The 14,433-nt window shown below is 32.5% G+C and overlaps 1 protein-coding gene across 1 annotated transcript in view; it reads left to right on the top strand.

Moving 5' to 3' along the window:
• The window catches only part of Akap200 (A kinase anchor protein 200), a 28,623-nt gene extending 28,348 nt beyond the window's left edge, over positions 1 to 275 (top strand). Inside the window, exon 4 of the mRNA XM_065500977.1 lies at positions 66 to 275. Within this exon, the coding sequence (XP_065357049.1) occupies positions 66 to 146 (81 nt within the window). The 3' untranslated portion in view covers positions 147 to 275. The remainder of the gene's footprint in view (positions 1 to 65) is intronic.
• The last annotated feature ends 14,158 nt before the right edge of the window (positions 276 to 14,433 follow it).

The raw sequence follows: 14,433 nt of genomic DNA, 5'->3' as shown, positions 1-14,433 counted from the left end.
TATGTTGCTATTTCTAAGAATTTATTTTATTTCTTCTTTTAATGTATATTTTTATCTTTTAACAGGAATTTGCTAATGCTAAGGATATTAAGGATAATATCACTGTGGCAGAAATAACACAGGACCTTTCCGTAACATGCGAATAATCCCACTCACAATTATAATATATATTAAAATACATTTTTAACATTTACATATTTTAATCATTTTGTACAACTTCATATCCCTAATCCAAGATTATATGCAAAATAAAGTATACACATAATTTCTAAAAAGTCGTGGTTCTATTTTGTATGTATCTGTAAATATTATTCTAAAGTAATATGTGTTGAACAGGAAATTTGACATTGTATGATTTTTAGAGTCCGCCCAAATATTCGGTTTCGGATTAGGCCAAAAATCGGCCAGTATTCTGTCAAAATTTTGTATTAGATTTGAATTATGATGCAAAAACCAGTCATTAAGGTTTTCATAAACGACAACAATGGAGGGGGTTATTACGTATTTCGACTCGAATCGTAAAATTTACGAATTCCCAAAAATGTTTTTAAATAAGTACCTAAATATTTTATTTTTCGAAATTTTTTCCTTTCGAAAAACCAAAAAATCGCTTTCGTTAATAAAACTGTAATACGAGAGCAAGTGTCAAAACCATGGTGTAATGATATACTAGGTGACATTAATCAAACAGCTGATGATTATGTTTACAAATTTAATCTTGTCAAAATTTTTTTTGCTGTAATTTGTATACATTAAGCAGCTGTTTTGGCACTAAAAGTTATTTGTTTTTGTATTGTATATGTTGCCGTAACGTATACACCTTGTAATCATTACGCCATGGTCAAAACATTACAAACGTTCGTAATTCATTCGAGTGTTATTTTCCCATTTGAAATTGAAACAAGTAAGCGTGCTATATTCGGCTATGCCGAATATTATATATCCTTCACCTTTGTGGTGGATGCATTATTATTTTTTATAAAGTATATATCGCACTTGATCAACAAGAGGGTATTAACTCAAAATTTTGAAAATTTCACTTTTTTCAAGAAATCAACTAACAACTGTAAAAATTTCAACATATTCCGATTACTCTTTCATCTCGAAAACAACATTTGAGACTTTTATACAACAAAAAGGTATTATTTTAAATTAATACAAAAGTTGAAATAGAAACGCATCGTATATTTTCATAAAAAAGGTATTATTTTGAGTTGAGTCTTTATCAAGTTAAAAATAATCAAATTGTTTTATTTAAATTTGGTTGTATTTTGAGTTGATAATGTTTTGTTGATAATATTTATTTTACTTTGTGGTTTTAATTCGAAATGTGACTCTTTTTATAATAAAATTGCTCATATTTTTTCAGAAAAATGGTATTAAAGGCCCAACTATAATGTGCATAAGCTAGCTTAAGTTAATGTCAAAACCGAACGAAAAGACTGTCAAATGCTTAAGAAAATCCGAAGAAATTTTTAGGCGGCCATAATGTACTTATGTGCATTCAAAATAATTTAGCCCCATTTGCACATTTATGTGCAACACGTAATTAAAAAAATACGTATTTCTTATTATTTTATGAAAATAAATTAATTTTCTTCATCCTTTTAATTTTTTCTTTATTTTCTTTGTATACAATAAACAAACTTACGGAATGTGCGACCAGCTTCGCTCTTTGCTTAAGCAAATAAAATTTGACGAAACTCTCTTAAGTACATTATAGTTTGTCACATACGTTTTATATGTATTCGAACAGTTGCTTAAGCTGACTTATGTGCAGTTTTTCTATAGCGAACGAGTACTTTGAGTGGAAATTTAATATGTGTTTTGTTATTGTAACAAAAACAAAATACGTATAAAACGTCAACTCAAAGCACTCGTTCGCTGTAGAAAAACAGCACATTAAACTAGTGTATGCATATTATAGTTGGGCCTTAACTCAAAAAATAGATTTTTTTTGCAATAATTGGAAAAATGTAAAGGAAAAACAATCACCCCTATCGCGAATCAATATTTCACATGAAATAGTTTCCCTTTTCCCATTTTTCGTTCATAAACTTTGTTCACGGGAAAAAATTCCCCATGTTGTGAAATTTTTAGATGGAATTTTGTAAACATTAAACAGCTGTTACGAAATAAACTATTGTGAATGAAAAGTTTAGGGGAATATCACGATAGCAATTTTCCCTTCGAGGGAAATGGATATTTCATGGGAACACAAATTTCACATTTTTTCACGATAGTGGTGAATGTAATTACGTTTATACGTAGCCTATTCGCAAATAAAAATAATTTGTAATTAACTAACTCTCTGTTTATGTGTGACTTTGGTTACGGAAAATTCTTATTTTTTTAAATGCAAAAATGAAAGAATTAAAAATTCTTGTTTGTCTTACAATTCAATTAATGCAAAAACGCAATGAAATATTAAAAAACGAAAGAAAAACTAAAAACGTTAAAAAATATGACAATGTTTAAAATCTTGGTATAAATCAAGATCAGCGAAACAGCTTGCATTTTTATAATTTCTTTTTTGTTGATAGCTCTCATAATTATAAGCACAAAAACGTTAATATTTTTCCCTGCTCTCTCTTAGATTAAGAGTTATATGAATTTAAAGTCAATACATATAATAGTACATTTCTCATATATTTGGAAAACAAACTGATCGTTATGGGTATCATTGAATAGTGCTTCACAATACCTTTAATATGATATATAATATGGTACAGTTTATTAATATTGTGAACGAAAAATTCCTTTTTGATTTTATATGACAGTACTTCAGAAAATTTTGATATACAGAAAAAGTGATTTTAGCGAAGCCGGTGTTCGATACACCCCAGAGTTAAAAGTCCCTTCACCCGGCCGAATGCCGGCAATACAGAAAATGTGAATATTAACAGAAAAAAAATTATGAAAATATAAACTGTTACGCGGATCTTGATTTGTTCCAAAATCTTATTTGCAAATAGTATCGTTAATCAGGAATTGTTTTCGTGAGTTAGCTATTTGCAAATAAATAATTCACTGTTTATACGGCAATTTTTTCTAATTACAATATTTTTATTTGCGAATAAAGGCTCCATTAGTCTTTGCGTTCTGTAACGTTTCTGTTCTGTGCCGTTCTGAATGCTGTTATATTGTAGTTAGTTTTTCCGTAAGATCGTATCAGCTGTTTTTAAAATAATAACCAAAAAACCATCTTGGTGATTTTGTTACTATTTTTAGTGTTTTTTGTATTTAGACCTTCAACATATTATTGTGAACATTTTTATAAATACATACATATATTTTTTGTTAATGATTTAATTTAAACTATTTTTTTTACATACATAGTACATACATTAAAAGAAATTTATATTTATTTTATTAAATTTCAATGTTTTTTTGAAAATATTATATTTTTTATTCTTTTGTTAATAATAAATATTTCCCTTTCAAAAATGTTGGCACCACTGCTTTCATATTGTTGGCATTTTTGTGTATATATGATATCAGCTGTTTTAGCTGTCACTTAACGTTGCGGAAAAAATTCTGTTTTCAACAGATTCATCCGCAACAGATATACAGAACGTTACAGAAAAACTAACGACATACACAACTTTCCCTATGCTAAAAACAAAACAGCTGATTCGGAACGGAACGTACAAACTAACTAGGCCTTAAGCCTTACGTATAAACGTAGTATATGATGTATTCAGATTTTCAAATTCTCTTAAAATGTAACCACAAACGTTAAAAGGTTATTCGGGAATACAAAATTAGTAAAATTGTTTTATGCTAAATTCCCAATTTTTAATTTGATAAATTCACTGAAATTTATTGTTGGGGGATAAGCTAGTTCCTATGCGCATTTCAATGGTTGCTTAGGCCAGATCATCAGGAAACCTTTTCCCAAAAGGCTTTAGAAAAACTAAAGATATTATACAAATAAAACTATAGAGTGTTTGAGAATTACAGACACTCAAGCTTTATTTTTAAAAATATCAAAGCTTAAACAAAACACCAACAATAAACCGTGATTTATATTTTCTTACATTTCCTTACTACAATTGCCGACACAAACTGTAGTGTGTAATAGGGGGGTCAGACGGCATGTATTGCTTGTGTATTGGGACATGTATTCAATACATATGGAATTCCATGTGTATGTCAAAATTCACGTTATACATATGATTCATAATTTCCACGTTCAAACGTACATATGTAATTGCATGTGACATAACCTCTATTAGTTTATATGTTTGTTGTTTTTAACAATATATTTATTTAAAACATTTTTAAATCACAATATATATATTTAATGCAATGAAATTAATTTTGTTATGATTTTTCTTTACTCTTTTTTGTTTTGTTTTTTTTATTTTGCACTCACACAGTGTTGTATTTCAAAATACAACTCTGTTATACACACGAAAATAGAACATGCTCTAATTGCCAAAAATGTCACGAGTAATACACATGTATTTTACATACATAAAGTTTCATATGGATCACACGGTATGTATATGTTTACGAGTTGTTGTTCTGAGGAGGTTAGCTTGACGTTGAGCTGGATAGACGTGCTTATAACAAAATTTTGTTTTATATATTTAATTTTTTTTTTGCGAATTTTGGTATTTTATTACCTGAATTTAATTTATTGGAGATTACGATCAGTAAACCTGTACTGGCAACAACCGTAATTGTATGGAGAAGTGTTTTTCTTCTCTTGGGATGGATGCTGAATATGAGGAAAATGGCCCTGCCGTTAATTTACCTTTAGCCACTGATGACGAGAATGGTTTGGAGGACATATGTGTGAAGAGGAAGAGACTGGATGCGACTCCACCAACTAGTATTGACGTTTCAAGTTTGAACGGAAGGTTCCCGACATCGCAAAACAGATTTTCTATTCTTGCAGACTTAGAATTTGAATGCAACAACACTGCCACAACTGCTAAACGCAACAACATTGCAAAGGCGCAGCCTGTGAAACCTGCTGATAAACCTTTTTGCCCGCCTATCTTTCTATATAATGTGAACGTTGGACTTTTGTGTCAGCAGCTGGAAGCAAAAACACCTAAAATTTGTTTTAAGATAAAGAATGTTAATAATCATAAAGCCAAACTTTATCTTTCAGATGCATCCGTTCATGCTGAAATGATGAATATATTGAGGGAAAAGAAAATTAATTCTTATTCATTTACCCCAAAAGAAATGAAACAAGTGTCGCTGGTTCTCCGTGGTCTATATTACAGTACCGAAGTAGATGACATAAAAGCCGCATTGGATGAAACATTTCCTGGCATAGTTTCTAAAGTAACTAAATTTACGACAACTTATTCCAAAAAAAATAATTTGGACACAGGTCTTTTTCTTATTACACTGGTACCCGGTAAAAAATTGGGTGATGTCTCATCAATAAAATTTTTACTAAACCAATGCATAGGGTGGGAAAAACCGAAAAGGAAGGAAAAGGAAATACAATGTCACAGGTGCCAGCATTGGGGTCACATTTCCCGAAACTGCAACTCTGCTTTTAAATGTGTAAAATGTGATGCGACACATGATCCTGGTGCTTGCCCCCGCAATCAACTTAATGATGACACTGAGCCCACTTGTGTCAACTGTGGCGAATCTGGCCACCCAGCAAATTGGAGAGGTTGTTCAGCCTATAAGAAGTTTGTGTCGGGAAGAAATGAACGGATTAATAAAGCTCGGGAGGTAAAAACTATTGCTAAGGAAAACGTCCATAGGGCTATCAACTCCCCTCTAATTTCTCCAGGAAAGTCTTTTGCGAGTTTATTCCACCATAGTCAGAGGAATATCGTAAATCCTCAGAAACAAAAATCGACCATTATAGACGAATTTTTAAAGCTTGCTGAATTTTTTATGGAACCAGAAGAACAGTCATTGGATCGTGAGATAAATAAATTTCTATGTGAATATAAATCTATGTCAAAACCTGAGGCCAAATCTTTATTTTTGAGCCTCCTTAACAAAGTTAAAAGCGTTTATGGGCCCTAGACACATAAATTTTCTTACCTTCAATGTCAGATCTCTTGTTGATACAAGTAGACAAATTGATCTCTTGAATACTCTTTTTCATAACCAAATTGACATCGCATTCATCCAAGAGTGCCATCTACGCAGAACGAATGGCTCATCTTTTCTTGACCACTTTTTACTAAGTCCTCATGTAATTAACACCAGCTCTGATAATTTTAGAACATCAAGTCTTTCTTCGTTCTCAGACCATTATCCCATCAAATTGGAATTAAGATTAGAATCCTGTGAATTCATTTTACAAATACCTCGCTGTTATACATCCTACAAGAATACCAATTGGAACCTTTTTCAGCGCGAAATGGAAAATGTCTCTTGCAGTCTGTTACCTTCTGAGAATAGAAATATTGAGAATCATGAAATTGACCGATTGATAAATGTGTTTAATACCAACTTAATAACTGCTCATAACAACCACACGGAAAAAATTGAAATAAAGAACAACAAATTACCACTTTCTGAGAATATAAGAAAATTCTTCAAAGTAAAGCATAGATGGCAAAAAGAGTTAAAAAGGATTTATCATCGCACCGGAAACAGGCTGAGTCAGGAGTATATTATAATATCGAAGCAAGTCCAGCTTTTAAGGACGATTATAAAGGAACTAGTAATTATCGAACAAGCGAAGAGTTTTAATAGTAAACTTGAGAAAATTAAACCAGGCCCATCTGCGTTCAAGGAAGTATATAAACTAATGGGAAAAAGAAAGTCAACATTTTGCAAATCAGTTTGTGTCAACAACACCATTATCTCCAATGAATCTGAAATTTCGGAGCACTTCCGAGAATACTATGCAACAGTATACAGCGAAAATATTCCGGAAGGAGCCATTGCGGATATAGATGCCCGTATTTCGTCTTGTGTTGATGTCATTCCCCAGCATATTTACTCGTTCGATGGATTATTTAACTCTGTTGAAAACCAAGATGCATACCACTTTACTAATGTTGGGTCTGTAAAAGATATTATACGTGAAATTAACAACAAAAAATCAAGCGGCATGGATGAAATTTCAAATTTCCTTATAAAAAAGCTACCTGATACGGCAATAAAGCTACTTACCATCATCTTTAATAATTGTATTAACAATTACTATTTTCCAGCTGTGTGGAAATCGGCTAAGATAATTCCGTTGAGGAAAAAGGAGAACAGCAACAATATCGAAGATTTTCGCCCTATTTCAATGCTCTCAAACATTGGAAAGATATTTGAACACGTCTTGAAGGATAAACTGGAAGGAGAATTCATAGTTAGTCCGATATCTGCATTTCAATTTGGCTTCAAACAATTTCACTCGACTCAACATGCTCTTCTGAAATTCCACGGTGACATCACAAAAAAACTGAGAGATAAAATATGTACGGTAGCTTTATCGTTAGACATTGAAAAAGCATTCGATTCCGCTTGGCATAAGGGAATATTGTATAAACTGGTGGAGCTAGGAGTTGATCCTTATCTTATAAAGCTATTTCAAAGTTATTTCTCCGACCGTAAATTTTGCGTTCAAATAAACGGTTCATCCTCCAGTTTCGATAGCGTAAAGAGTGGTGTCCCCCAGGGTAGTGTTTTGGCACCCTTTCTATTCAATTTATTTCTCCACGATTTTCCGCATTCAACTGAGAACTCAAAGGCTATATTGTATGCAGACGATTGTTTAATCTACTCACATAATGAATCTCCAATACAAGCGCTTACTAACGCGGCGTTCCATCTTGGTGTTGTAAATTCTTTTTACAAATCTTGGGGAATCAGGATTAATGCAGCCAAATCTGAAGCCATCTGCCTGAGAAATGCTTCTGGTAAATGTGCCAGATTTGTGGTTCCAGAGAGCAAACTTTTGCAGCTCTCTCTTGACGGTATGGATATTCCATTTAAGGACACCATTAAGTACCTGGGCGTTAATTTTAACAAGTTAATGAAATTTAATAATCATGCCAGATTGTTCTTAACGAGGGCCAAGAGAATATCGGGTATGTTTTCCGGTTTAATGAACAGCAAATATCTTCCACAGGCGACAAAACTTCTTCTTTATAAAGTAGCTATCAGGCCGACACTCTTATATGCATTCCCCATATGGTTCTCTATCTCTCCAACGGTGGCCAGGGAATTGGAAATTTTTGAGCGAAGAATACTAAGGAAATGTATTGGCAGGAATTTTCAAAGCTATACAAAACGATTTTCTAATACATACATTTATGGACAATCTGCTGTGGTACCACTCTGCAAATACGCCTTACGGCTCCAGAGGAAATTTGCTGATAATTTAGCTCTCCCTGAAAATACACTGATGAACGATATGTATGAGTTTGAGAAGGAAATAGAGTGGTCAAGATGTACTTACCTGTCTCCAATAGGTATTTTGAACCAATTAATTGACAACGACGATCCCGTTCAGCTTATACTACCGGATTTCTACAGGGAAACACTCCCAGGCTCCCATAGGGGCTGAAAGGAAGGAAATAAGAAAGAAACTGTGATATTTTATTTATACATTTATTTTATTATACAATTTGTATTCTCGAATACTAATGATTGTCTATTTTATATTATTATAATTAATTTTAATTATTCCAATTTATGAACTTTTTACACTTTGTAATATTTACAATTCGTTAACATTCTGTGATACAAATGTTCTCTGTTTGTTATTGTTATTAACAGCTGTTTAGTTTAAATCGGCGTGAACAAAACAACCTGGAAGTAAAAGAAAACAAACCGGAAACAGATGATTATACGTATGTTGTTGTTGTTGTACACAACAACTTTATTTGTTGTGTGGTGAATATAACACTGTATATTTGTTATTGTAAAAGTTTGTTGGTTTTTAACAAACCGCAGTGGTGACAAAAATTCTGTATATTTGTTATTGTAAAAGTTGTTGGTTTGAAAGTTTTTAACAAACCGCAACATAACCTTAAATTAAATTAAAAAAACAAACAATGACAAATAATAATTTTTAAATGCATTTACAAAAATTATATCAAGACATACGTACCACATCGTTAAATAAGAATGTAAATACAGACTCAATTTGAAAAACTTTTAATTAGGGGATAGGTCCATTCAAACTTTGTGTCATAAACAAATTTTTCATGAAAAATTTAAAATTAGAAAATAAATTGCCACAATTATACAAGGCGTTGGGCATCATATCTGAGAACGGGCACGATAAGTGGACACCCGTAGGAATCTAATGGCATACAGAGAATGTTTGGAAAAACTTGAACTTAGGGGGTAGGTTCATTCAAACTTTGATGTCATAAACATTTTTCATAAAAAAATTTAAATTAGAAAATAAATTGCCACAATTATACAAGGCGTTGGGCATCATATCTGGGAACGGGCACGATAAGTGGACACCCGTAGGAATCTAATGGCATACAGAGAATGTTTGGAAAAACTTGAACTTGGGGGGTAGGTCCATTCAAACATTGATGTCATGAAAAAATTTTTCATGAAAAATTTAAAATTAGAAAATATATTGCCACAATTATACAAGGCGTTGGGCATCATATCTGGGAACGGGCACGATAAGTGGACACCCGTAGGAATCTAATGGCATACAGAGAATGTTTGGAAAAACTTGAACTTAGGGGGTAGGTTCATTCAAACTTTGATGTCATAAACATTTTTCATAAAAAAATTTAAATTAGAAAATAAATTGCCACAATTATACAAGGCGTTGGGCATCATATCTGGGAACGGGCACGATAAGTGGACACCCGTAGGAATATAATGGCATACAGAGAATGTTTGGAAAAACTTGAACTTGGGGGGTAGGTCCATTCAAACATTGATGTCATGAAAAAATTTTTCATGAAAAATTTAAAATTAGAAAATATATTGCCACAATTATACAAGGCGTTGGGCATCATATCTGAAAACGGGCACGATAAGTGGACACCCGTAGGAATCTAATGGCATACAGAGAATGTTTGGAAAAACTTGAACTTGGGGGGTAGGTCCACTCAAACTTTGATGTCATAAACATTTTTCATACAAAAATTTTAAATTAGAAAATAAATTGCCACAATTATACAAGGCGTTGGGCATCATATCTGGAAACGGGCACGATAAGTGGACACCCGTAGGAATCTAATGGCATACAGAGAATGTTTGGAAAAACTTGAACTTGGGGGGTAGGTCCACTCAAACTTTGATGTCATAAACATTTTTCATACAAAATTTTAAAATAGACAATAAATTGCCACAATTATACAAGGTGTTGGGCATCATATCTGGAAACGGGCACGATAAGTGGACACCCGTAGGAATCTAATGGCATACAGAGAATGTTTGGAAAAACTTGAACTTGGGGGGTAGGTCCACTCAAACTTTGATGTCATAAACATTTTTCATACAAAATTTTAAAATAGACAATAAATTGCCACAATTATACAAGGTGTTGGGCATCATATCTGGAAACGGGCACGATAAGTGGACACTCATAGGAATCTAATGGCATACAGAGAATGTTTGGAAAAACTTGAACTTGGGGGGTAGGTCCATTCAAACATTGATGTCATGAAAAAATTTTTCATGAAAAATTTAAAATTAGAAAATATATTGCCACAATTATACAAGGCGTTGGGCATCATATCTGGGAACGGGCACGATAAGTGGACACCCGTAGGAATCTAATGGCATACAGAGAATGTTTGGAAAAACTTGAACTTGGGGGGTAGGTCCATTCAAACATTGATGTCATGAAAAAATTTTTCATGAAAAATTTAAAATTAGAAAATATATTGCCACAATTATACAAGGCGTTGGGCATCATATCTGAAAACGGGCACGATAAGTGGACACCCGTAGGAATCTAATGGCATACAGAGAATGTTTGGAAAAACTTGAACTTGGGGGGTAGGTCCATTCAAACATTGATGTCATGAAAAAATTTTTCATGAAAAATTTAAAATTAGAAAATATATTGCCACAATTATACAAGGCGTTGGGCATCATATCTGGGAACGGGCACGATAAGTGGACACCCGTAGGAATCTAATGGCATACAGAGAATGTTTGGAAAAACTTGAACTTAGGGGGTAGGTTCATTCAAACTTTGATGTCATAAACATTTTTCATAAAAAAATTTAAATTAGAAAATAAATTGCCACAATTATACAAGGCGTTGGGCATCATATCTGGGAACGGGCACGATAAGTGGACACCCGTAGGAATATAATGGCATACAGAGAATGTTTGGAAAAACTTGAACTTGGGGGGTAGGTCCACTCAAACTTTGATGTCATAAACATTTTTCATACAAAAATTTTAAATTAGAAAATAAATTGCCACAATTATACAAGGCGTTGGGCATCATATCTGGAAACGGGCACGATAAGTGGACACCCGTAGGAATCTAATGGCATACAGAGAATGTTTGGAAAAACTTGAACTTGGGGGGTAGGTCCACTCAAACTTTGATGTCATAAACATTTTTCATACAAAATTTTAAAATAGAAAATAAATTGCCACAATTATACAAGGTGTTGGGCATCATATCTGGAAACGGGCACGATAAGTGGACACCCGTAGGAATCTAATGGCATACAGAGAATGTTTGGAAAAACTTGAACTTGGGGGGTAGGTCCATTCAAACATTGATGTCATGAAAAAATTTTTCATGAAAAATTTAAAATTATATTGCCACAATTATACAAGGCGTTGGGCATCATATCTGGGAACGGGCACGATAAGTGGACACCCGTAGGAATCTAATGGCATACAGAGAATGTTTGGAAAAACTTGAACTTAGGGGGTAGGTTCATTCAAACTTTGATGTCATAAACATTTTTCATAAAAAAATTTAAATTAGAAAATAAATTGCCACAATTATACAAGGCGTTGGGCATCATATCTGGGAACGGGCACGATAAGTGGACACCCGTAGGAATATAATGGCATACAGAGAATGTTTGGAAAAACTTGAACTTGGGGGGTAGGTCCATTCAAACATTGATGTCATGAAAAAATTTTTCATGAAAAATTTAAAATTAGAAAATATATTGCCACAATTATACAAGGCGTTGGGCATCATATCTGAAAACGGGCACGATAAGTGGACACCCGTAGGAATCTAATGGCATACAGAGAATGTTTGGAAAAACTTGAACTTGGGGGGTAGGTCCACTCAAACTTTGATGTCATAAACATTTTTCATACAAAAATTTTAAATTAGAAAATAAATTGCCACAATTATACAAGGCGTTGGGCATCATATCTGGAAACGGGCACGATAAGTGGACACCCGTAGGAATCTAATGGCATACAGAGAATGTTTGGAAAAACTTGAACTTGGGGGGTAGGTCCACTCAAACTTTGATGTCATATACATTTTTCATACAAAATTTTAAATTAGAAAATAAATTGCCACAATTATATAAGGTGTTGGGCATCATATCTGGAAACGGGCACGATAAGTGGACACTTGTAGGAATCGAATGGCATAATAACTTCTGTTGCATTCATTTATTAATTTGATTAATTCATGTATTAAAATTCAATCTTTTAAGAAAAATTATCAATGTGTGTTTTACAAGAAACATGAAGATAGAGATGTACAATCAAGTAAGTATTCAGATTAATAGTAATCATATGTAAGTACTTGGTACATTATACATATCAAATGCTTTTGGAAAAACGTAAATGTAGAGGGATGGCAAAATTGGTACAATTGTACTTTTTTTTGGTACAATTTGATCTTAAAAAGAACAATGGTACACCAATGACTCATTTGGTACAATTTGAAAATAAAATTTTTAAAATTATACTTATCAGTTTTTGAAATAAAGAAGAAATAGCGGCATTTGACTAGTCTTGTCACACTCGTTATTTTAAGTGTTTTTCAAACCAAAAAGTATATAAACAAATTTAAGCCAATATTATTGCCATTTTTCTGCTGTGGCTAAAAAATATTAGATGGGTGCCAAAATTCGATAATTTTAACTATGATGCTGTATTATCAACTGAATATCTGTTGCTAGAACCAAAAGAATGAATGGATGTAATGGAATCAATCCAAATTTATTCATTGCCACTGTTCATTGTAACATTAAAAAAATTCCGAAATTTCACTGGAATTTCAAAAAAAAAAATTCTCTCGAAAAAAATTTTCGTGGAGGAACCCTAGTTTTGGTACAATTACAGTCGAAAAAGTCCAATTCAGATGCTGATTGATACAATTTTTAAATTCCATTTGCCATCCCTGATACATATGTGCGAATTAGTACTCGTCAGTGTAGCTATTTTGACGCTTTTCGTGTATTTTATGGCGCTTTTTTGGTCTCGTTACCCTTTTATTTTTTCCAAATACCCTTTTTTTAAAAAGGGTATTTTTTGACGCTTTTTCCATATTTTGTGGCGCTTTTGGTGCTTTTTGTTAAAACCATGTGATTTTGTAACAAATCCAACTTATAAAAGATCTGGGGGCTAATTACCGCAGTCGAACACGATCAGATACTTATTCGAACGTGCGTTTTTTAATTTTTGGTATTCTCTCATTTGATATCGAATAAAATGTATAGAAAATTATAATGATTGCGTTCGAAATTTATTTCGATTACGAGTGGGACAATTTGCCCCCTGAGTATTTCATTAAAATCGTTTTGAGGCCCGGTGATGATGTTGATTATTAAAAAGATGTATTTTATTTTTTTTTAAATTCCAGTGAAATTTCGGGATTTTTTTAATGTTACAATGAACAGTGGCAATGAATAAATTTGGATTGATTCCATTACATCCATTCATTCTTTTGGTTCTAGCAACAGATATTCAGTTGATAATACAGCATCGTAGTTAAAATTATCGAATTTTTGTCACCCATCTAACATTTTTTAACCACAGCAGAAAAATGTCAATAATATTGGCTTAAATTTGTTTATATACTTTTTGGTTTGAAAAACACTTAAAATTACGAGTGTGACAAGACTAGTCAAATGTCGCTATTTCTTCTTTATTTCAAAAACTGATAAGTATAATTTTAAAAATTTTATTTTCAAATTGTACCAAATGAGTCATTGGTGTACCATTGTTCTTTTTAAGATCAAATTGTACCAAAAAAAAGTACAATTGTACCAATTTTGCCATCCCCCTACGTTTACGTTTTTCCAAAAGCATTTGATATGTATAATGTACCAAGTAATTACATATGATTACTATTAATCTGAATACTTACTTGATTGTACATCTCTATCTTCATGTTTCTTGTAAAACACACATTGATAATTTTTCTTAAAAGATTGAATTTTAATACATGAATTAATCAAATTAATAAATGAATGCAACAGAAGTTATTATGCCATTCGATTCCTACAAGTGTCCACTTATCGTGCCCGTTTCCAGATATGATGCCCAACACCTTATATAATTGTGGCAATTTAT

The sequence above is a fragment of the Calliphora vicina genome, chromosome 2, assembly GCF_958450345.1.
Source record: "Calliphora vicina chromosome 2, idCalVici1.1, whole genome shotgun sequence".
In the NCBI taxonomy this organism is placed as follows: domain Eukaryota; kingdom Metazoa; phylum Arthropoda; class Insecta; order Diptera; family Calliphoridae; genus Calliphora; species Calliphora vicina.
This window is presented reverse-complemented; position numbering and strand designations above follow the sequence as displayed.